The sequence below is a fragment of the Bos taurus genome, chromosome 22, assembly GCF_002263795.3.
Source record: "Bos taurus isolate L1 Dominette 01449 registration number 42190680 breed Hereford chromosome 22, ARS-UCD2.0, whole genome shotgun sequence".
Lineage (NCBI taxonomy): Eukaryota > Metazoa > Chordata > Mammalia > Artiodactyla > Bovidae > Bos > Bos taurus.
This window is the reverse complement of record NC_037349.1, coordinates 53116313-53137218: the sequence shown is the minus strand read 5'-3', so window position 1 is coordinate 53137218 and position 20906 is coordinate 53116313. Positions and strand designations below refer to the sequence as shown.

The 20906-nt window shown below is 43.1% G+C and overlaps 2 protein-coding genes and 1 non-coding gene across 5 annotated transcripts in view; 2 read left to right on the top strand and 1 right to left on the bottom strand.

The window, feature by feature from the left end:
* The window catches only part of CCR3 (C-C motif chemokine receptor 3), a 33964-nt gene extending 29299 nt beyond the window's left edge, over positions 1 to 4665 (top strand). Inside the window, exon 2 of one of the 3 annotated variants that reach the window (XM_005223030.5) lies at positions 1018 to 4665. In XM_005223030.5, coding sequence (XP_005223087.1) covers positions 1029 to 2105 — 1077 coding nt within the window. In that variant the 5' untranslated portion in view covers positions 1018 to 1028 and the 3' untranslated portion in view covers positions 2106 to 4665. 3 annotated transcript variants of the gene reach the window in all.
* The window catches only part of LOC529196 (C-C chemokine receptor type 1-like), a 135508-nt gene that overhangs the window by 68785 nt on the left and 45817 nt on the right, over positions 1 to 20906 (bottom strand). The window lies entirely within an intron of this gene.
* TRNAS-GGA (transfer RNA serine (anticodon GGA)) lies at positions 13030 to 13102 on the top strand. The gene has a single exon. It is a non-coding gene; the product is annotated as a tRNA-Ser (tRNA).

The window sequence follows — 20906 nt, the reverse complement described above, 5'->3', positions numbered from 1 at the left end:
TCACACTTGTGCTTTCACAGAAAAGAGAAGGTTAGCAGGACTCCTGAGGAAGCAGGGTAGGGGTTAGCTGCCTTTCATGGACTACTCCCTTGTCTCTTTTTCCTTCTTCTCCAGCCAAGGCTGTAATTCTAAGAAAAGCAGGCACTGACCCTAGGGATCCTGGTCTAAAAAATCCAAAATCTAAGAAGTAGTCCCATTGGTACATGCTCAGCCTCTTTATGAGGGAGAAACTCTAAGGGGTCTGTTGTAGGCACATGACTGGCTTATGTCAGCATTGTCAGGAACAGGAAAAGGGGACGCTGCTTACAATTGTTACAACAGTTAATAACTACTACAACAGCTAATTATAATAATTATTATAAGTTAAAAATCACTGTACTTGAATCCAGTGATGAGAGAATTGAGCATAGATACTGAAGATCTAGCCTGAACTTTTGAAATTGCTTACTAAAGGATTTTAGACTCCTTATTAAATTTCTTTGAGGTTCAATTTCCCCATTACTGTATTTTTAAATTTTGCATTTTATGTTATGGAGCCATGGAAATGGGTAGTTATTTCTAAGGATAATAATCACTATTATTAGCATTTGGTTTTTAAATGGATGATTTTGAAGGTCATATATAAACCATAAAACATAAAACAAAATTTTTAAATACAGTGATAATATAATTATTATAAGATTATTGTTAACATTACCCAACCTATCTCTTCCTGTTTTGTATTTCTTCTTCCAAATGCTTTCAGGATCAACATCTCCGCTCTTCACTACCATCCACAATGTTTGTTTCTTTTCCCATGATGGATCATGCTGACTCTCAAAACATTGCATCTTTCACTCCTAACATTTCTCCCCGCCCCATGGCATATCTGATACACCTTTGGAAATATATGCTGAAGAATGTATAGGCTATTTATTCCGTGTGGTTTTAGTGGGTAAGTGAATAAACTGACTGGTGTGGGTCTCAAGGAGCGATCATCGTTAACTGTGGGGTTACTTTTGCCTTCTTCTATCACAGGGACAAGGGAAATGGCGACCTCAGCTGATGGGATTGAAACTGTGGGTGAAGTTGCTGGGACCACACCCTACGACTATGAGGCGGCACTGCCGTGCGAGAAGAGCAACGTCAAGGAGCTGGCGGCCCAGTTCCTGCCCCCGCTGTACTCCCTGGTGTTTGTGACCGGCCTGCTGGGCAACGTGGTGGTGGTGGTGATACTCACAAAGTACAAGCGGCTCCGGATCATGACCAACATCTACCTGCTCAACCTGGCCATTTCTGACGTGCTCTTCCTATTCACGCTGCCATTCTGGATTCACTATGTTAGGTGGAACGAGTGGGTGTTTGGCCACCGCATGTGTAAGTTGCTCTCCGGGCTCTATTACATGGGCTTGTACAGTGAGATCTTTTTCATCATCCTCTTGACCATAGACCGGTATCTTGCCATCGTCCACGCCGTGTTTGCCCTTCGAGCCCGGACAGTCACTTTTGGTATTGTTACCAGCATCTTCACCTGGGTCCTGGCAGGGCTAGCAGCCCTCCCTGAATTTTTCTTTCATGAGACCCAAGAGGAGGCTGGACAGACTTTCTGCAGTCCTCTTTACCCAGAGGATAATGAAAATGCCTGGAAGCGATTCCATGCTCTGAGAATGAATATCCTGGGTCTCGCTCTGCCTCTGCTTGTTATGGCCATCTGCTATTCAGGAATTATTAAAACACTGCTGAGATGCCCCAGTAAAAAAAAATACAAAGCCATTCGACTTATTTTTGTAATTATGGTGGTCTTCTTTATTTTCTGGACACCCTACAATCTGGTTGTCCTACTCTTTGCTTTTCAAATGCACTTGAAGGCTGATTGTGAACAGAGCAGACAGCTGGACCTGGCCATGCTGGTGACAGAGGTGATCGCCTACACGCACTGCTGTGTCAACCCCGTGATCTATGCCTTCGTTGGTGAGAGGTTCCGGAAGCACCTCCGCCACTTTTTCCACAGATATATGGCCACCTACCTGGGAAAATTCATGCCATTTCTTCCTAGTGAAAAACTGGAAAGAACCAGCTCTGTCTCCCCATCAACAGGGGAGCAGGAACTCTCTGCTGTATTTTAGGTCAGATGCAGAACATTGCCTAAAGAAGATGTACAGAACAGATGAAGCCAACACATCGACCTCTTCACCAGTCCTTTGGACTTCCAGCACAATGGCCATAGCTCTTGAAGCCATTAAAATATATACACAATGGTGACGGTGTATCTATGCACCCCAAAGTCATTACCAAAGGTCAACGGCTGGACAATGACTTCTTATGAACCCTGAAAAGCAGAGCTTTGCTTGATTCACTCGAGTCACATAATTTTAATGCACCTGAATGTTAGATGGTTACTATATGCAGCTATAACTAGTCAAGCTTTTTATATCTTAAATCTTAACTTCAGCCAGTTATTGATATAAATGAAACATAATAAACATAAATGAAATATTAATAAATCAATTACATTTCTTCTTACTATTACAATGTAATAAATCAGCTTATTGCAAGGACTGATGCTCAAGCTGAAACTCCAATACTTTGGCCACCTGATGCAAAGAGCCAACTCACTGGAAAAGGCTCTGACACTGGGAAAGATTGAAGGCAAGGGGGAGAATAGAAGAAGAGCAATTTGGCATTTTCAGTACAGAGAATAACCCACTCCAGTACTCTTGCCTGGAAAATCCCATGGACGGGGGAGCCTGGGAGGCTGCAGTCCATGGGGTCGCTAAGAGTCAGACACAACTGAGCAACTTCACTTTCACTTTTCACTTTCATGCACTGGTGAAGGAAATGGCAACCCACTCCAGTGTTCTTGCCTGGAGAATCCCAGGGATGGGGGAGCCTGGTGGGCTGCCGTTTATGGGGTCACACAGAGTCGGACACGACTGAAGCGACTTAGCAGCAGCAGCAGCAGTACAGAGAATAAAGGTCCTGCTCATAGAAACTTCTCAGAGCCCTGAGATGTGTGGACACTATCTTAATTTACCCCACTCTCACTGTTTATCCAGTAACTGTGTGTTAGGTGATACAGGCAGGATGCAAAAACATTGTCTTAGGTTAAGTGAAGGATGCCAAACTGTATTAGACAAACACGTTCCTTGCCCCCATGAAACGTTCCCTATAGTAGAGGATGTAAGACAGAAACAAATAACTCCAGTGCAAAGAAGAGCATACTCAATGCTACACCTGGGTCAGGAAGAAAGACCATTTCCACTGGAATCTGAGGGAGGAAGACTTAATGGAGGAAGTAGCTTTTGAGCAGGTCTCTGAAGAAGTGGGAGGTTTGGGGGTAAGGCTCTGTAAGCCAGTGAGGAGAGGGGAAGGCACGAATGTGGGTGGATGGCAGAGTGAGGTGGGGAGGCTGGGATGGGGATGATGTTTAGGCAGAGTACCTCAGGCTTTATTGGGGAAGGCATGGGGAGCAAGGAAATCAAAATGGTGTGTCAGGAAGATAATTCTGGTATCACATGGAGGATGGAGCAGAGGCCCCAGAACTGTGGAGGGAGCTAAGTTAGGAGACAAGTGCAAGTGTGGAGGCAAGGAAAGATCAACGACTGATCAAGAGAGGTGCCAGGAGCACCCTGAGGAGAATCTGGCCAAGAGGCAGTGTGAAGGAAGAGTTAAAACACTAGGAACAGTATATGGTTGATGCGGGGAAAAAAGGTGGGGGCAAAACAGAACGTTAAAAAACGAAAAAGAGACACACACATTTTTCATTGTGTTTAGAAGCGCTGACCATCTTCTTAAAATGGATATAAAGGAAAAGAGGAACAATGGTTGTCTTTAGGGAGGGGCATGTGTAGAGAAGAGAAGGAGGATAGTTCTCTGAACACTCTTCTGCATCTTTTGGACTCTGAAACATGGGAACGTGTTGTTTTTTTTTAAATAAACATTTTAGAACTATATTTTAAAAATGAAAGACTAGGCTACTGTTCATATATAGTATCCATTCTACTAGCCATAAAGAGATTAGATGTCCTCTGCCATGAATGAACCTCTGACCTGGTTAGATTATTTCTAAGATCCTTTATAGCCAAAGTAAACTCTGATCTTGATAAAGTTTTAGAAAGTAGATGCTCAAAGTCTACAAAATACATTGCTGTTGTTGTTGTTTTAAAAGGAGGTGACACAGTGAACAATTTTACAGCATCACCTCCTACTGGCCATGACACCAAGTGCAGTTCCTGTGCTCACTAAGGTATACTCAGTTTTCACGTGTTCAGTCATTCATCTGGTCATGTATCCATTCATTCAAAAAACATTTGCTGAGCACATGTCATGTTCTTAACTAAGCCCCTCAGGAAGCTACTGTCAGACTGAATTAGACACTGCTTTGTCCTACGCTGTCCAAGTTCAAAATCATGTCTTAAAAACTGCCAATGCCTAAATTCAATCCAAATGACAGAGACCTCCACTGTAAGACCAGTTCAGTTCAGTTGCTCAGTCATGTCCGACTCTTTGTGATCCCATGGACTGCAGCACACCAGGCTTCCCTGTCCATCACCAACTCCTGGAGCTTACTCAAACTCATCTCCATCGAGTTGGTGATGCCACCCAACCATTTCATCCTCTGTCAGCTCCTTCTTCTCCTGCCTTCAAGACCAGAAAACACTCCAACTCCAGAACATTTCACATTCTAGTCAAACGCTTGGAGAAATGATGTACATGCTCTTAGCTAGCCATGCAATCCAGCCTCAGCTGCTGGTGAGTGGCCTTGAGGTTTCTTACCTTCATGTGACCCTGTCTAAAAGGTCTTACCTCAGTCCAACCCTAAATGGACAGCACAGGATATGAACTGTGGAACACTAAACCACACAACATGAATCTCAATTTGGCTAGGAAACTCTGAAGTTACTTTTTCTCTTTTTTGTGGTTCAGCCAAAATGTAAATGAAGCAATCATGTACAAACTATACACCTCTGATTCTCTCTCGCACTATGAAGTATCTGCCCTTAGATAACCTCAAGTGCAGGACTATAGGTGCTGCTTTATACTCCCTTGATCCTGAAAGCTTTCAGTTCTGTGGCCCACACAAAGCCGCACAAAACCAAATCATGGATTCAGCATGCTCCACCCTGCTCCCCATCCCCATGCTGTCCAATGGAACCAACTGCAATGGTAGAAAAGTTCTACATCTGTGTTGTCCAATGTAATCACTACTGATCACATGCACTTACTGAGCACCTGAAATGTGGCTAGTGAGACTGAGGAAGTGAAGTTTTCATTTTCATTCCATTTTAATTAAATAGCCAACATGCGGCTAGTGGCTACTTCATGTGGTTAGTGGTGCAGCACTAGCCTCTTCAAACTTGCCTCTTCATCTCTGCTCTGCCTGTACATCAAGCCTCCTGTGGTCAGCAATCACATCTTGAACACTGTGTGACAGGCTAGGGAAAATGCCAGTGATGCAAAGATGAATAAGATTCATTTCTGGAAAACTCACCATTCAGTGGAATAGACTCAAGTGACTATAATGAAATGTGACAGGTGCCCAAAAGCCCCTGCAGCAGAAACAGAATGAAATCATTGAAGAAAAGTACACAGAGAAAATGCTATTCTGATTAGGCTGGGTTCCCCCCAAGGCAATTCCTGAGCAGGAAGTGGAGAACAAAGAGTTTATTTGAAAGGAAACTCCAGGAAGGAGTGGGGAAGTTCAACAGGAGAGGAAGATGCCAAACAAGGGTACATTACAGTGTACCTTCCACTGAGGGGTAACTGGAGCTCAAAACCACTAGAAAACTGTTGGGAAACAGTGTAACTCACAGTCCTCCATTATCCCATGTGAGGGGGAAGAAAGTTGGGGTATTAACATTGCACTCCGATTGGTCATTGGCTGACTGGCACTAATTTACCAGGACTTTCAGCCTGCCTGGCGCTCAGAGCCCTTCCAGCTTTGGGAAAAGCTCCCCGGCAACAAGATGCAGATATGGATGCTGGAAGCCAGCTGGGCACACTCAGTTAAGGCTTGAGGGATAAAGTGTTTGCTACATATTTGAAAGACTTTTTCATATACCAAAGAGGGGAATCGAGAGCAACGTCCAGCCAGGTAGGTCAATATGCTGGCAGCCACGACGACACAAAAGTGCACTAGAGAGAGTCTACTGTGGTGAAGACTAGGGTGACCTTGACCATGGCAGGTGACCTTGAACACACCACAGTGCTGACTTTCCTGACGCTCCTCTTTTTTTGCTGAGAATCATATCCTGGTGGTTTAAAAAATACAATCCTTTTCCAGCTTGACTTTTTGAAGTTTTCTTCAAATTCCAGAGCCAAATTTCTAATCTTCACAACTTCTGAACAAAGCAGGTTTATGTCCTTCACAGTCTGTGGGCTTTCAATCACTGAGGTTTTCGCCACTTTCTGCCCAGATAAACCCTGGGTTTAGTTAAGGCCGCCATTTCTCTTCTCAATTCACTGATCCAATCCAGGATTTGGTGAACTGTGACCCAGGGGCCAAACACAGCTCACTGTCTGCTCTGTGAGTAGAGTGTCACTGGAGCACAGCCATGCTCGTTTGCTTATGAGCTGTCTGTGGCTGCTGTTGTGCTGCCATAATAGAGCTGAGCAACTGCGACAGAGGCCGCACAGTCCACAAATCCTGAACCATTTACTTTCTTGTCTCTACAGAATAAGTTTCCTGAACCTGGATAATTCATGCCCCACAGGATCTGTGGCTCTGATATGCATAGCCAAAATAAGAGAGACTAGACTTGGGGCAGGGCAGGGGGGTTACTCAGCATGTGAGGTTTGTAGACAAGCTGCCGAAATACACAGATTAGTTCTAGCTTGACCATGGATGCAGTTCTAAACAATCAAAATAGGGTTAGACTGTATAGTAGTCAAATGCTGGTCACTAATGCAAAAATGCTAATAGTCTATACCAAGAGAGCACACTGAAAGTTTCAGCTGGGGCAGCCAGACCCCACAGATGCGGTATTCTAAAGCAGGCCATATGCAGAATGGACACAGGAATTGTTAAAACATATTTCACAACTCTTGAGACACTTCACCTCTACTGGGGACAAAGAAATTGAGTTGATTAAAATTAGGGAGACACTTAAAAAGAAACTCTCTGCTGAGGGCTGCGGGTACCACCTCTCTCTCAGGGATGGGGAGGAAGGCAGGCATGGTGGGTGCTATCTCTCACCTCAAGCTTGTTAAGAGCTATGCCAATGGAGCCACACAAAGAGAATGATACAAGTCACTCAGGTTAAAGAAGATCTGACTCTCATTCAGGAAATGGGGAGACCAGAGACAGGCCAGCCATCTGCTCTGGGGCTGGAGTAGAGAAAAACTGCCACTACTTTGGGATAGATCTATGCTTTCAGAGTTGATTTTGGCAAAGAACGTGGGATTGTTTTCCACAGACCAAATGAGAAAGAGCTGGCTGGGGGATTTCTAATCTTGCCCAAGAAGACTGCCTGGATGGAGTTTGTCTGTAGGATGAGAAAAATATGTGTGCACTGGACAGCCAAAACAACAGGATACTCCTGTTATGCTGAAGACGAATATTCCCAGGGACGTCTTTAATGCCTCCACAAAAGCAGTCCATGAGAGAAAGAATCAACCTTTACACCTGCCACTCCCACGGGTGGAGCTGGGGGTGAAGTCACCACCTGATGATAGGGTTAGTCAATCAAGAACTTTCCTTCCTCTCCCAGCGCCCACCAGTGGGGGGACTAGAAACCATGTTTAGCAAGCAGGGGGAGGAGCAAGAATGCCAAGGAAGGAGAGAGACAAGTAGGCTGGCAGCCCGCGTGCGTGGTTCATCCCTCTGCCAGCTGGGAGGTGGAGGAAGGTTTAAAAGTCAAAGCAAGTTGACCTTTGCTATTCATATGGGGATCAACCATTCAATTTCTGAATTGGAGCCCTCTCCTTTTAGTGAGTTCAAATGATTATGGGATTTTTTTGCACCTAAGCTTAATGACAGAAGTCATGGGAAGGCGCAACTTTTCACTGGGGCTGGAAGAACTTCAGCCTCTAATTAAGTTTAAAGGGATGTGAGACATGAAAGTAGATTCTCATAAGCCCTATTGGTTCAACATACTGGCAGTAAATTCAAGGACCCCAAATTTCAGCTCTTGAGGTCCACAGAGGGCTTCCATGAATTTGTAGGACTGTTCTGCAGGACTTAAATGGATGTTAGAGCCCCCAGATCCTGGCTAAGAAATAAGGCAGAGAGAGAAAAAAGCAATGATGCTTAATACATATAGAGAGATATAAATACATGTTAATATAGGCTAAGGTAGAGAAATACTTAATAATGCCTTTACAGTTCTATACACCTAGATTTTGCCTCGTGGCTAAGCAGGAGCTAATCCCCTGGCCACTGCCCAATGAACTCTGTGATGACCTAGAGGGTAGGATGGCTGGGGGAGGCTCAAGAAGGAGGGAATGTGTATATATAGTTGTGATTCATTCACACTGTTGTAGGGCAGAAACAACACACTGTTATAAGGCAATTATCTTCGAATTTAAAAATAAATTTAAAAAATAATAAATAAAAAAGAAGACTGGTTACCTCTTGTAATCTAGACTTTCTGAATTGAGGAAAGCCTCTCAGTTTGCAAACAGGACAAGATTCTTCGTGGCTTAGTTTGGGTCCCAGGAAATTGACCCCTGGTCTCAGGTTGCCCCTTACTTGCTAACGCCCGCTTCACTTAGTCGCAGTGGGAAATGTGAGCACTAGGGGGCCTTCGTCAACCCCAGAGCTGCTGCTAGCCCCATGCAGTCACTCAAGAAAACAGTGAAGCAGAAAAAAACGTCCATATGCTAGGTGGGAGGTGAGGTTTTGATGATGTCACAGCAAGAAACTCAGGAATGCCTATATCTGATCCTGTCTGACTGAAGTCGCAAAACTCTAGGAGTTGTCATTTATATCCCAAGGAATTGTGCGATGCAGTGGCCACAAGAGGGAGAAACAGACAGAAACACAGTTTCACTTTGTTATTACCAGGGCTAATTCCCAGTTTCCTAGTGTATGGCTTTGGTAAAGCTGGTTATCATTCAAGTCCTAAGAAATTACACTGCTGCTGCTGCTGCTAAGTCGCTTCAGTCGTGTCCAACTCTGTGCGACCCCATAGACAGAAGCCCATCAGGCTCCCCCGTCCCTGGGATTCTCCAGGCAAGAACACTGGAGTGGGTTGCCATTTCCTTCTCCAATGCATGAAAGTGAAAAGTGAAAGGGAAGTCACTCAGTCATGTCTGACTCTTAGCGACCCCATGGACTGCAGCCCACCAGGCTCCTCCGCCCATGAGATTTTCCAGGCAGGAGTACTGGAGTGGGGTGCCATTGCCTTCTCCAAGAAATTACACTATCTCCTCTTAAAAAATTCAGATCTAATGCCAGAGATCACATGCAAGCAATGGGTAGGCTGAAAACATGTGCTGCCAGAGGAGAGTAGGAGGATGGCAGAATCTGCCTTCATGGGGCCCACTCTGATTCCACATACAGCCTCTTGGAGGATGGAAACAGACTAGACTTGCTGGGGCACGCATGGGACCTTTTAACATACAAAAGCCCCAGCTGCTAGTAAGTATGGCCCAATCTATATTCTGAAATCTGTAAATCAGAACAGCAACTCCTCTGACCCAGGACATGTGAGAAGGGACAGATGGACAGATGTTCTGCTCATCCTACTATTGCTCAATCAAGATGCTGTTCATTGGTCAAACCTCAGCTGGTCACTTCAGTGAACATCTATAATCATCCTAGTCTTTATGCAAGGAGGTAAGTTCAATTCAGTTCAGTCGCTCAGTCGTGTCTGACTCTTTGCGACCCCATGAACCGCAGCACGCCAGGCCTCCCTGTCCATCACCAACTCCTGGAGTCCACCCAAACCCATGTCCATTGAGTCTGTGATGCCATCCAGCCATCTCATCCTCTGTCATCCCCTTCTCCTCCTGCCCTCAATCTTTCCCAGCATCAGGGTCTTTTCAAATGAGTCAACTCTTCGCATGAGGTGGCCAAAGTATTGGAGTTTTAGCTTCAACATCAGTCCTTCCAATGAACACCCAGGACTGATTTCCTTTAGGATGGACTGGTTGGATCTCCTTGCAGTCCAAGGGACTCTCAAGAGTCTTCTCCAACACCACAGATCAAAAGCATCAATTCTTCAGTGCTCAGCTTTCTTCACAGTCAAACTCTCACATCCATACATGACCCCTGGAAAAACCATAGCCTTGACTAGACAGAACTTTGTTGGCAAAGTAATATCTCTGCTTTTTAATATGCTATCTAGGTTGGTCATAACTTTTCTTCCAAGGAGTAAGCGTCTTTTAATTTCAAGGAGGCAAGGAGGTAAAGGGGATGGTTAAAACAAAACAAAAACATAGTAGCTTGTCTCACGAAGATGAGAATTTATCAAGTTAGGGAGTGTGTGGATATTCTGTTGTCCCATCCAGATCCACTCTCCACCCTGCTCTGTGCCTGAAAAGCTGCCTTGAATGGACCAAACCAGTTTTCTCCCTTGTTCTCTGGACTAGGTCTATAGGGAACACTGTCAGGAGTCTGGAAGAAGGGAGAAGAGTGAGATCAGAGTATTTATTCCCCCAACCCTCTCCCTGCAGCAGCACTGGGGGCTGGTGGCACAGCAGATCCATTTCTTAGTTCTGGATCTTCCTGATTCCTCCCACCCCTCACCCCTTTTTACCTGTTGTTGCTATTCAGTAGCTCAGTTGTGCCCAACTCTTTGCAACCCCATGTACTGCAGCACACCAGGCTTCCCTGTCTTTCACCACCTCCTGGAGCTTGATCAAACTCATGTCCATTGAGTCAATGATACCATCCAACCATCTCATCCTCTGTCATCCCCTTCTCCTCCTGACCTCAATCTTTCCCAGCATCAGGGTCTTTTCAAATGAGTCAGCTCTTTGCATAAGGTGGCCAAAGTATTGGAGTTTCAGCTTCAACGTCAGTCCTTCCAATGAACACCCAGGACTGATTTCCTTTAGGATGGACTGGTTGGATCTCCTTGCAGTCCAAGGGACTCTCAAGAGTCTTCTCCAACACCACAGTTCAAAAGCATCCATTCTTCTGCGTTCAGCCTTCTCTATGGTCCAACTCTCACATCCATATATGACTACTGGAAAAACCATAGCTTTGACTAGATGGAACTTTGTCGGCAAAGTGATGTCTCTGTTTTTAAATACACTGTCTAGGTTTATCAAAACTTTTGTTCCAAGGAGAAACCATCTTTTAATTTAATGGCTATAGTCACCATCTGAAGTGATTTTGGAGCCCAGAAAAATAAAGTCAGCCACTGTTTCCACTGTTTCCCCATCTATTTGCCATGAAGTGATGGGACCGGATATCATGATCTTAGTTTTTTGAATGTTGAATTTTGAGCCAGCTCTTTCACTCTCCTCTTTCATCTTCATCAAGAGAGTCTACTTCCTCTTCACTTTCTGCCATAAGGGTTGTGTTATCTGCATGTCTGAGATTATTGATATTTTTCCCGGCAATCTTGATTTCAGCTTGTGTTTCATCCAGCTCAGCATTTCACATGATGGACTCTGCATATTAGTTAAATAAACAGGGTGACAATATACAACCATGGTGTACTCCTTTCCCAATTTTGAACCAGTCCGTGGTTCCACATCCAGTTCTAACTGTTGTTTCTTGACCTGCATACAGGCTTCTCAAGAGGCAGGTAGGCTTCCCATCTCTTTAAGAATTTTCTACCATTTGTTGTGATCCACACAGTCAAAGGCTTTAGCTTAGTCAATGAAGCAGAAGTAGATGTTTTTCTGGAATTCTCTTGTTTTTTCTATGATTCAACAGATGTTGGCAATTTGACCTACAGCTGGTAACAAAGTTACTCATCTCAGGGGACTGCATTCTCCCCCCGACCCTACTAACCTTTGTAAATGGTCCCTTGATTAAACTCCTCTCAAACTGCCCAATTTGAGTGTGTCGTCTCTTGCTGGGACCCTGAGTGACAATGAGAAGACAATATATGGCACATGAAAACAAGCTGACAACAAAAGAAAAAGTATGGAAAATGCATGTTCAGTGTTCAGGGAAGACTTCCTGAAAGAGGAGGGGTGAAGCTGGGCCCTAAGTACAGGACACTACACCTCTGAGGAAAGCTGTAGGAAAGGGTTATGCAAGGCAAAGTTGAGAATGAACAACAGATGTTCAAGGAATAGAGACTAACAGTCAACGTGGATGGGAGTAATCAACAAGTGAGGAAGCAAGGACATGCTGATGCTAAGGGTCTGGATGTACCCTACTGGCAACCAGAGTGACACTGCTACAGATTCAAACTGGGGTGGGGGTTGCTTGGTTCATAATGGCTCCTACAGTGATCATCACCAGGCTCCTCCTAGGTTCTCCTTAATTTGTTTGATCCAAGAGTGATAGATTCTAGCCTGACCTAAGCTAGGCCAATCAGAATCGAAAAGTCAAATGAAGACACAAAGAGATGGGTGGCAGTGACTACTCCTATGGCTGTGGCCTAGAATGGGGCTGCGTGATCTCCTCTGAGGTCCTTCTCACCTTTTCACCTTCCGTGAACTGTCCAAACCACAGGCATACAGTCATTCTTGACTCAAGTTGGGTCATTTATAAATCAAGACAAAGTGATGTAAAAATGAGTGCTAGAAAGCAGGCTGCAGGCATCAAAGACTTTCAGAGAGACGAGACTCACATCCATATCCCAGAACGAGAAAATGGCAGCCCATGGGCTAGAGCAGTGAAGAGTTAGTCAGGCTATCACCTTGCACTGTGGGCCCACTGAAGACAGAGCTTGGCCAGGGATGGGGCAGGTGGCAGGAAGGTGCTACTATGCAACCTCCTAGAAGGATGAGGGATGCCAGAACCAGAGGGTAGAATGGCTGCTTCTGAAGGCACTGAGAAACTCAGGGCAATAAAAAAAAAACACTCAAATACCAAAGTTTTCATCTTCAAGTTAGAGAGAAACAGCATTTCTGTGACCACGTTGGGCTATTGGAAACCAACTCAGAGCCAGAACTGGCAGGTGTCTTAATGTAAACTGGGCTTCCCTGGTGGCTCAGAGGTTAAAGCATCTGCCTGGAATGCAGGAGACCCGGGTTCGATCCCTGGGTCAGGAAGATCCTCTGGAGAAGGCAATGGCACCCCACTCCAGTACTCTTGCCTGGAGAATCCCATGGAGGGAGGAGCCTGGTAGGCTATAGTCCATGGGGTCGCAAAGAGTCGGACATGACTGAGTGACTTTGCTTTCACTTTCTTTAATGTAAACTGAACTCACACATTTGCCAAAAAGCATGAATGAATGTTAAGGCAGTAATTGAGACAGGTAAGAATGGGACTACCTGGACAGAGGCAGAGGTCCTGGGAAGCCCTGACCCTCACTGCCCTCTGGCACACTCTCATCTACACCTTTCTTTCCAAAGAAAGCCACTTTTCCTTAGCATGACAAAGTTAACAGTTCACTCCATGTCCAAACTTTAAGGTTGCTCACCTAATAAACAGAATTTGAATTCAACACAACCCAAAAGATAAAATGCAGAAATCAGAGTAGGGAAGAAAATTCCATAAGGAATTACAGAAAAATTTCAATACATATTATCAAAACGCTGAATTTGGATTTTGAGAATACTTAGTAAAAGTGAGCAGAAGAGAATTTTAATTGGACTGAATTTATTTATATGTGCACTCATCAGAAATACTAAACTCAATGGCTGAGGTTCTGTGAGTTTGTTGACTGGGCAAATACAGACTTAGACCAAATGCTCATCCATGCTAGGTGAGTGTCATGCTAGGCCAGGGACCCCCTGGAAGAACCCAGAGGAAGACTATTCATTATATCACCTCTATCACGTGCATTCTGACTTGTCGACCTCACTCCCTCTCTCTCTACTGCAGGGAAGACCATTCTCTCTTTTGTCTTGAAGACACGATTGGAGACAGAAGGTCATCTGCAATGGTGGTAGGATGGGCTATAATTAAAATATTAATACAATTCTTGATCTCAGTAAGGTAAGGAGTATATTAAGTGTGGATGTTTTACCATCCAAAGAGACAATGTAGGTGTGGCCATTATGGAAGTCAATAGGCAAAGGATGGTGATCTGGGCCCAAGGAGGGATCTGACACACCCAGAAAACTCTTACTCAAGAAAATTTCAAGTCTGACAAAAGTCAGATCTGCCCTGATTACTTTAGCTGAGAATGTATCCTCTGTCCAAATTCTCAGAAGCGAGTAATTTTACATAAACGGGCACTTGATTGATAAGAAAACTAGACTTCGTTGAGAAAACTACACTTCATTGAGAAAAAGCTTTAAAAAAGTGCCACTTGTGAAAACCTTCACCCTCACCTTTCTCAAGTGGACCCTCAGCCAATTTTCTGGAATAACAGGCACTAGGAAAAGAAAAGAAACAGTCTAACAAGGTCTTCCTTGTAGCTCAAATGGTAAAGAATCTACCTGAAATGCAGGAGACCTGGATTTGATCTCTGGGTTGGGAAGATCGTCTGGAGAAGGGAATGGCAATCCATTCCAGTATTCTTGCCTGAAGAATCCCATGGACAGAAGAGCCTGGTGGGCTACAGTTCACAGGGTCACAAACAAGTCAGACACAACTGAGCGACTAACTCTACCACTACCGGGAAAAGAAATATACTTTTTAGTAGATGCCAATAGTAGAGTACAGTAATTCCAAAAGACTCAAGGAATCACTGAGGTCAGCCTCAGAGTAGTGCTCATGAGAATCAGATGATGGAGTTTTGATGAATTTTGTATCACTGTGGACTGGATAGGGCCCTGAGCCTACCTTGTGATTTTTTTTCCCCAGGCCTCAAGTGCTGTGTAGGAAGAGATATACCCAAAAGGTGGGATTCCCACACTGGCTTTCAGACAGTAGAGAATGGTTACTATGAGAGGAAGGTCCAAGTGGGAGTAATTGCAGGCCTCCTGTTCTCCCAATCAAGACCAGAAGACTATCCTATGAAGAAAAGAGCAGAAATCAGTGTCCCATCACAGAGAACAAAGATGCAGGCATACTGATTCCTATAATAGTACCTCCTGATAATTCTCCAGTTGGCCGACATAAAAAACTGATGGGTCTTAGAGAAGAACAGTAAAATATTACAACTAAGTCAGATAGTGCCTTTAATTGTATACATTCTTTTAAATTTGGTTCCACTGCTGAAGCAAACCATTACAGTGCTGGTAATTACCATGCAGATATTCATCTAGAATAGGGGTTGGCAAATATTTCTGAAGGACAAGTTGTTGCATTGTGTTGGTTATCTAGGGCTGTAAAATAAATTACCCCAAAACACAAAGGCTTGGAACAACAACACTCATTTATTATTTTAGAGTCAGGAATTCGGACAATGGGAACACCTAAAAACATTCATATCTCATATAAATGCTCAACAAATGGAAAAGAGGTTCTGATAATATGGTGTGCTGGTTGCCCTCCTGTAACATATTTATCATGGGGCTCATGAACAAAGTAAACAATGGTACTTAAAAACATGGACTTCTACTTGTTGAGGCTACCTTGGTTCCTACCATGACTGTGTGCCAATTTTCCTTCAGGAAAAAATCAACCTAAACTCCAATATGGCACCATGCTCAGAGCAAACCAGCCAGCTTCCAGCTACATTATGGAGGGGGACAGGATTTGTCTTTAGTGGACTAAATATTCTGTAACTGGACTGTTTCCCTTACTCATGCCTCTGCTAACTCTGTCTACCCTTATATCTCCTGAAGGCCTTATACATCATCACAGTACCCTAACCATAGGCAAAGAGTTTATTTCACAGCATAAGGTGGAGGGGTTTAGGCTGATGCCCAATGTGGCCTCTTGGTCTTGGTTCTAGTATGAACTCACATTTATTTAGAATCAATTGGACCTGTAGAATGGTGGGAAGGCCTATTGGAGAATTTACTAAGAACAATGAGAAGCAGCTAGTTGAGCCCTTTAGAACTTCAGCCATTCTTGAGACTCAGGGGTACAAGTACTGTGAAAGCTAGAACTGAATCTCAAGGCTGAAAACAGGGCAGTAAGTTAAAAATCTGCAAAAGGAGTCCCCACACCCTTCTTCACCCTGCACAGACCAGGTGATTATCCTACTCATCCCCACAGGAGACCCTCATGTGTCTCCAGAGTAAATAAACTCAAGGATCTCCACACTCAGAGGCACACAGTGGAGGGCAGGGGTGAGTGCTGGACTCAAACCAAAGAGATTAGAGCACACCATCTCATGCCAAATACCGACACTGCTAGCCCCACTTCAAAAACACCAACTTTCAAAAACTCTCCAGCCAGGAAGAGCAGGAGATGAGAAGATTCTCCTCTGCAGAAACAAATGATCCCAGAGATAGATACCCACAGGTTGTGCCACAGTTCAGGGATCCCTCAACAGAAGGATGAGCTCACTATCTAAACACCTATGATAACACCACCTGTGGACAAGCTCTGCCCACTCAATGCTCCCCACCAGCTTTGGTCTCACTTGTAACTATAAATGGAATACCAAGGACTGCAAGACATTGAGGACAATAGCCTACTCGGGAGACAGCATCTGGAATGAAAACCCAGGAGAAAAGGAATTCAGAGGCAAGGGAAACATGGGGACATGGAAAAAAATGAAAAAAACGAAAACTAAACAAACAAAAAACCCCACCACACATGTAATATACATTCTGAATTCTCAGAGAGATAAAAAGTATGGCTTCTGGAAGCAAGGAGAAAAGGGAAAGAGAGCAAGAACATTCAGAGAAGAGGAAATTAAAAATATAAATTTTAAAGAAAAGTTAACGGAAGGTATGAAAGATAAAGTGTAGAAAGTGAAGTCCTTCATTCGTGTCCGACTCCTTGTGACCATATGGACTATAGCCTACCAGGCTCCTCTGTCCATGGAATTCTCCAGGCAAGAATACTGGAGTGGGTTGCCATTTCCTTCTCCAGCAGATCTTCCTGACCCAGGGATTGAACCCAGGTCTCCTGCATTGTAGGCAGATGCTATACCGTCTGAGCCACCAGGGAAGTCAAAGTTGAAAGATAAAGTTGAATAGAAAAACTAATAGGAAATAGATCATAATAACAATTTTTATTATTTTCCCAGGACCTGGTCGAAGGGTTTTATAAATTAACTCATTTAATCCTCATAACAGTTCTCTTATGTAGAGATACTCTCCACAGCACATCCTTATGAACTATAAATAAGTTTATTGAGAGCTATAAGAAGAAATAAGTAAGTATACTGGGAGCTATAAGGAGGGAAAATGGGTAACAGAAAAGAACAGAAATGGACCAAGCAAAGACACAACACTGACTGATAAAAGACAGCGGGGCAGCAGTTGCACCATTCTGAGAAACCACTACATTCAATCTGGAAATCTATACAGAGGCAGAGTTTTGATCAAGTATGAAGGTAGTATACAGGTACTTTTAGGAATGTAAGGACTTTGAAATTTACCTCCAATTTACCTGTTCTCAGGAAGAGACAAAAGATATGCTTCAGCAAAATGAGGACTAAGCAAGAAAGAGGGGGTCTCAGGATCCTAAAAACAGTTTAGCATAGGAGAGCGACAAAGGGAACTCACCCTCAGAGACAGTCCAGACTGGTCCTGAAGACAAAACATAGAAAATGTGGGGTCTGGACATTCTGAAAAATTACTATTGGGCAATAACTGACAGATCAAACTGAAGAATTTTGGAAAACCGGTAAGGCGGATATAAAACAAAGTAGATGGGAGGAAGCCAATCAACTGCAGGAACACAATACATTGCTCCACAGTGAATACTATTTATGCAGTTTTCATGGCATGAACACTAACTAGCGGATTTAACCAGAAACCAGACAATTACCATATTGAGAAGATGTAGAAAGGGGAAGGAAGTGTGAGCGAGCTAGTCCTCCCCTACAAGAACAGGAAATCAGTAAGTAAGGCCGAAAGGTGTTAGACTGTAAGGCAGCAACTGAAGCATATTACTTAACAACTGTAGGTAAGCAGCAGGAGAACTGACCAACAGAGATGAAAATGGTTGCCTGGGAGGAGTGGGGCAAAGGTGGGGAGAAGTGGAGCAGAAGATGCTATTTGTAATTGCTTTTATTTTCTGTCCTCTGTGGCCAGCATCTAATTTTTTTTAACTATGCCCTATTATAACTTTCATAAAAACAAATTTTAAAATTTTGATGTCAATATATGTGAAAATAAGTGCAAAAGGAAAATAAGAATGGGAAAGTAAGATTAAGCCATAAGCAGAATCCCTTACTCCATATGCTCTAAGGCTCTGACAAGTGGAAAACCTAAGCTCAAACTTGACTGTGTGCTGGTTTTTTTATTAATAGTAACCCAAACAACTAACAAAACACTGTCCAAAACAGTAACCAAAACATATTTAGATTATCAGAACTATATAGTAAATTAGAGGCTAATTAATTACACATTTTGGGTGAACGCTGAATGGTCCAATGTTAGCTAAAATACCTGGCCACAGCTAAGGCCAAATGGATGGTCACTTTCAGAGGAAAAAACTGCTGGGATTTACATACAATCTGAAACCTTACTTTAAATTATAATTATAATTTCAACTGTATCATTACAAGTGAGTGTTCTCATCTTTAAAGTCTGACATCGTGGTGCAGAGATAATCACGTCTCTGCGCTGTCAACATTCAGCAGCTCCTGTGGTCATTGCTGAAGGTGGCTGAGGACCAAGGTCTTGGGCTTACCATGCCAGTGTGGGAAAGTGCTCACAGTGATGTTGCTGTGGACTTTCTAAGCTTTCCTTTCCTTATCTCTAATGGTAATCAACTAAAGTAACAGTTTGTCTCCTCTTTAACTCCTGGAATTAAAGATACCATCACTGGTTGCTAATGCAATCTCACTATTAGTGCACAGCTTCAAGAGGATGCCTTCTGAAGAGTGTTCTTAAAAGCTGACTATTTGGACGCCTCTTGGGAGTCACTTCCACTCCTCTCAGCCTTTTCTGCTGGGGCTCCAGTCAGCTTTGAACAGGTGTAGCCTGATGGTGCCTGGTCTGGGCTGGTACAATGCCTCTCCTCACCTACCCCAGGACTCCTCCACTGACACTCAGCACCGTGTACATGAAGGCTGGGAGTGCAGGCAACTTGATGTCCAATGGAAAACAGAAGCTGACAGAGAAATGTGTCTGCCTCCACCCCTCGAGATGGACAATCTTGAGAAGCATCTCATAGCATCCAGCTCCTGTGGTAGTGGCCACAATGCACTTACTATTTCCCTGCCTACTACCCCATCCCTCACCTCTGCTGCCTGCAATCACACACACTGATGAAGTTCTGGCACATAAATCTTGATCCTAGGCTCTGCCTTGTGGGAAACCCAAGTGAAGACAAGAGATGACAATTATTTTCTTCACTTTCATTTTAAATATCTAATATTTTCCCATGCTTGTTTCATACAAGCACTTGAGAAAGGGTTGTTCTTAAGTCTTGAATCTAATAAGGTGCCATAAGTAATCCAAATGTCACTAAACATTTTTTAAAAAACTATCTCAGATTCCACCTGCACCTCAGCTGTCATCATAGGCACACTTATGGAGAGAAAGGACAGCAGGATCTCTACAGCTGTACCTAGTTAGAAATACTTGTACTTTCAAGATGACTTCTTCAACGGGTCCAGTATATCAGTTATTTTTCCACAAGCAACTATTGATTGTTACCAAGTTTTCCTGTGATAGCACTGTTAACTGTAAGGTGTATTAGTTCACTTTCTTTTGGTCAAGCAGCCTTTCTAACACATCAAGGATGCTATTCCATTTGTCTAAGCATTTTGGAGAAATGTGTATCAAAGCAGTTTCACTATCCCGTATATGTCACACATTTTATCTTGGGCTAAACACTGAATAACACAAGTGGCCGTCTACCTTTGTGCTTATGACCAGCAATCTGCTATATTATGCAGTGTCATAGGTACTTTCTGAAAACACAGCTGAAGGTGTGAACAAAACACTGCATGCTTGTGATCCCTAAATCACTCACAGGTTCACCATGTGTTTTCCATTATCAGTGACAATTACAGAACATTCTAGTGATTTTCCATTCCATACATGTTTTTTCTTTCCTTCAGATTCACTAAGTTGTTATCTGCATGAGACCCAGAAATCTCTTGACAAACAAAATAAGAGGCATACTAGAATTGTGTGGTTACAAAATGTTTCAAAAAAAGATACCTGGTTGTCTCTGCATATCCAAATAGCAGGTACATTGTACACAAAACCAGCACATTTAGGATCATCAGTAATCCGTATTTTCTAGAAGGATCTTTGCATCTAGAATTCATAGCCTGGACAAATTTCAAGACTCTTCAACTTCTGAAAATGTTTGGGAACCTCTAAAAATACTTTTGACAAGCTTTTTGTTTCAATTTTAGCCTCTGTTTTCAACTGTCTTTTGAAAACAAAGATTCTGCCTTTGCAAAACATTCCTTTTTAAATTTCCTTATTTTTCAATTGGAGGATAATTGCTTTACAATGTTGTGCTGGTTTCTGCCATATATTAACATGAATCAGCCATCGGTATATATCCGTCCCCTCCCTCTTGAATCTCCCTCCTAGTAAAACATTCTTGTGAAGTAGATTATTTCAAAGTTTGATTAATGAAGCAAAATGTTTCCCTTCTCTCCCCAACATTTTCTTTTTTAAAAAAATACCTCATATTCTTTTTTATGTCAGGATCAAAGAAAATTTATCATGAAAATTTTCATATATTCTTCTGACATCCTTTTGGAAAATTTTAAGGTGAAAATCTGCACATTTTGCTTTTAATTCATCTTCATAGGATGAGAAGAACTCTCAAATAGAAAACTTTATCCAAAGATTCCTGGCTAAAATTGAATTAACTAAGACTCGATTACAGTTCTTAAAGGTCATTTTGTTTAATTTTACAAATAATTCTA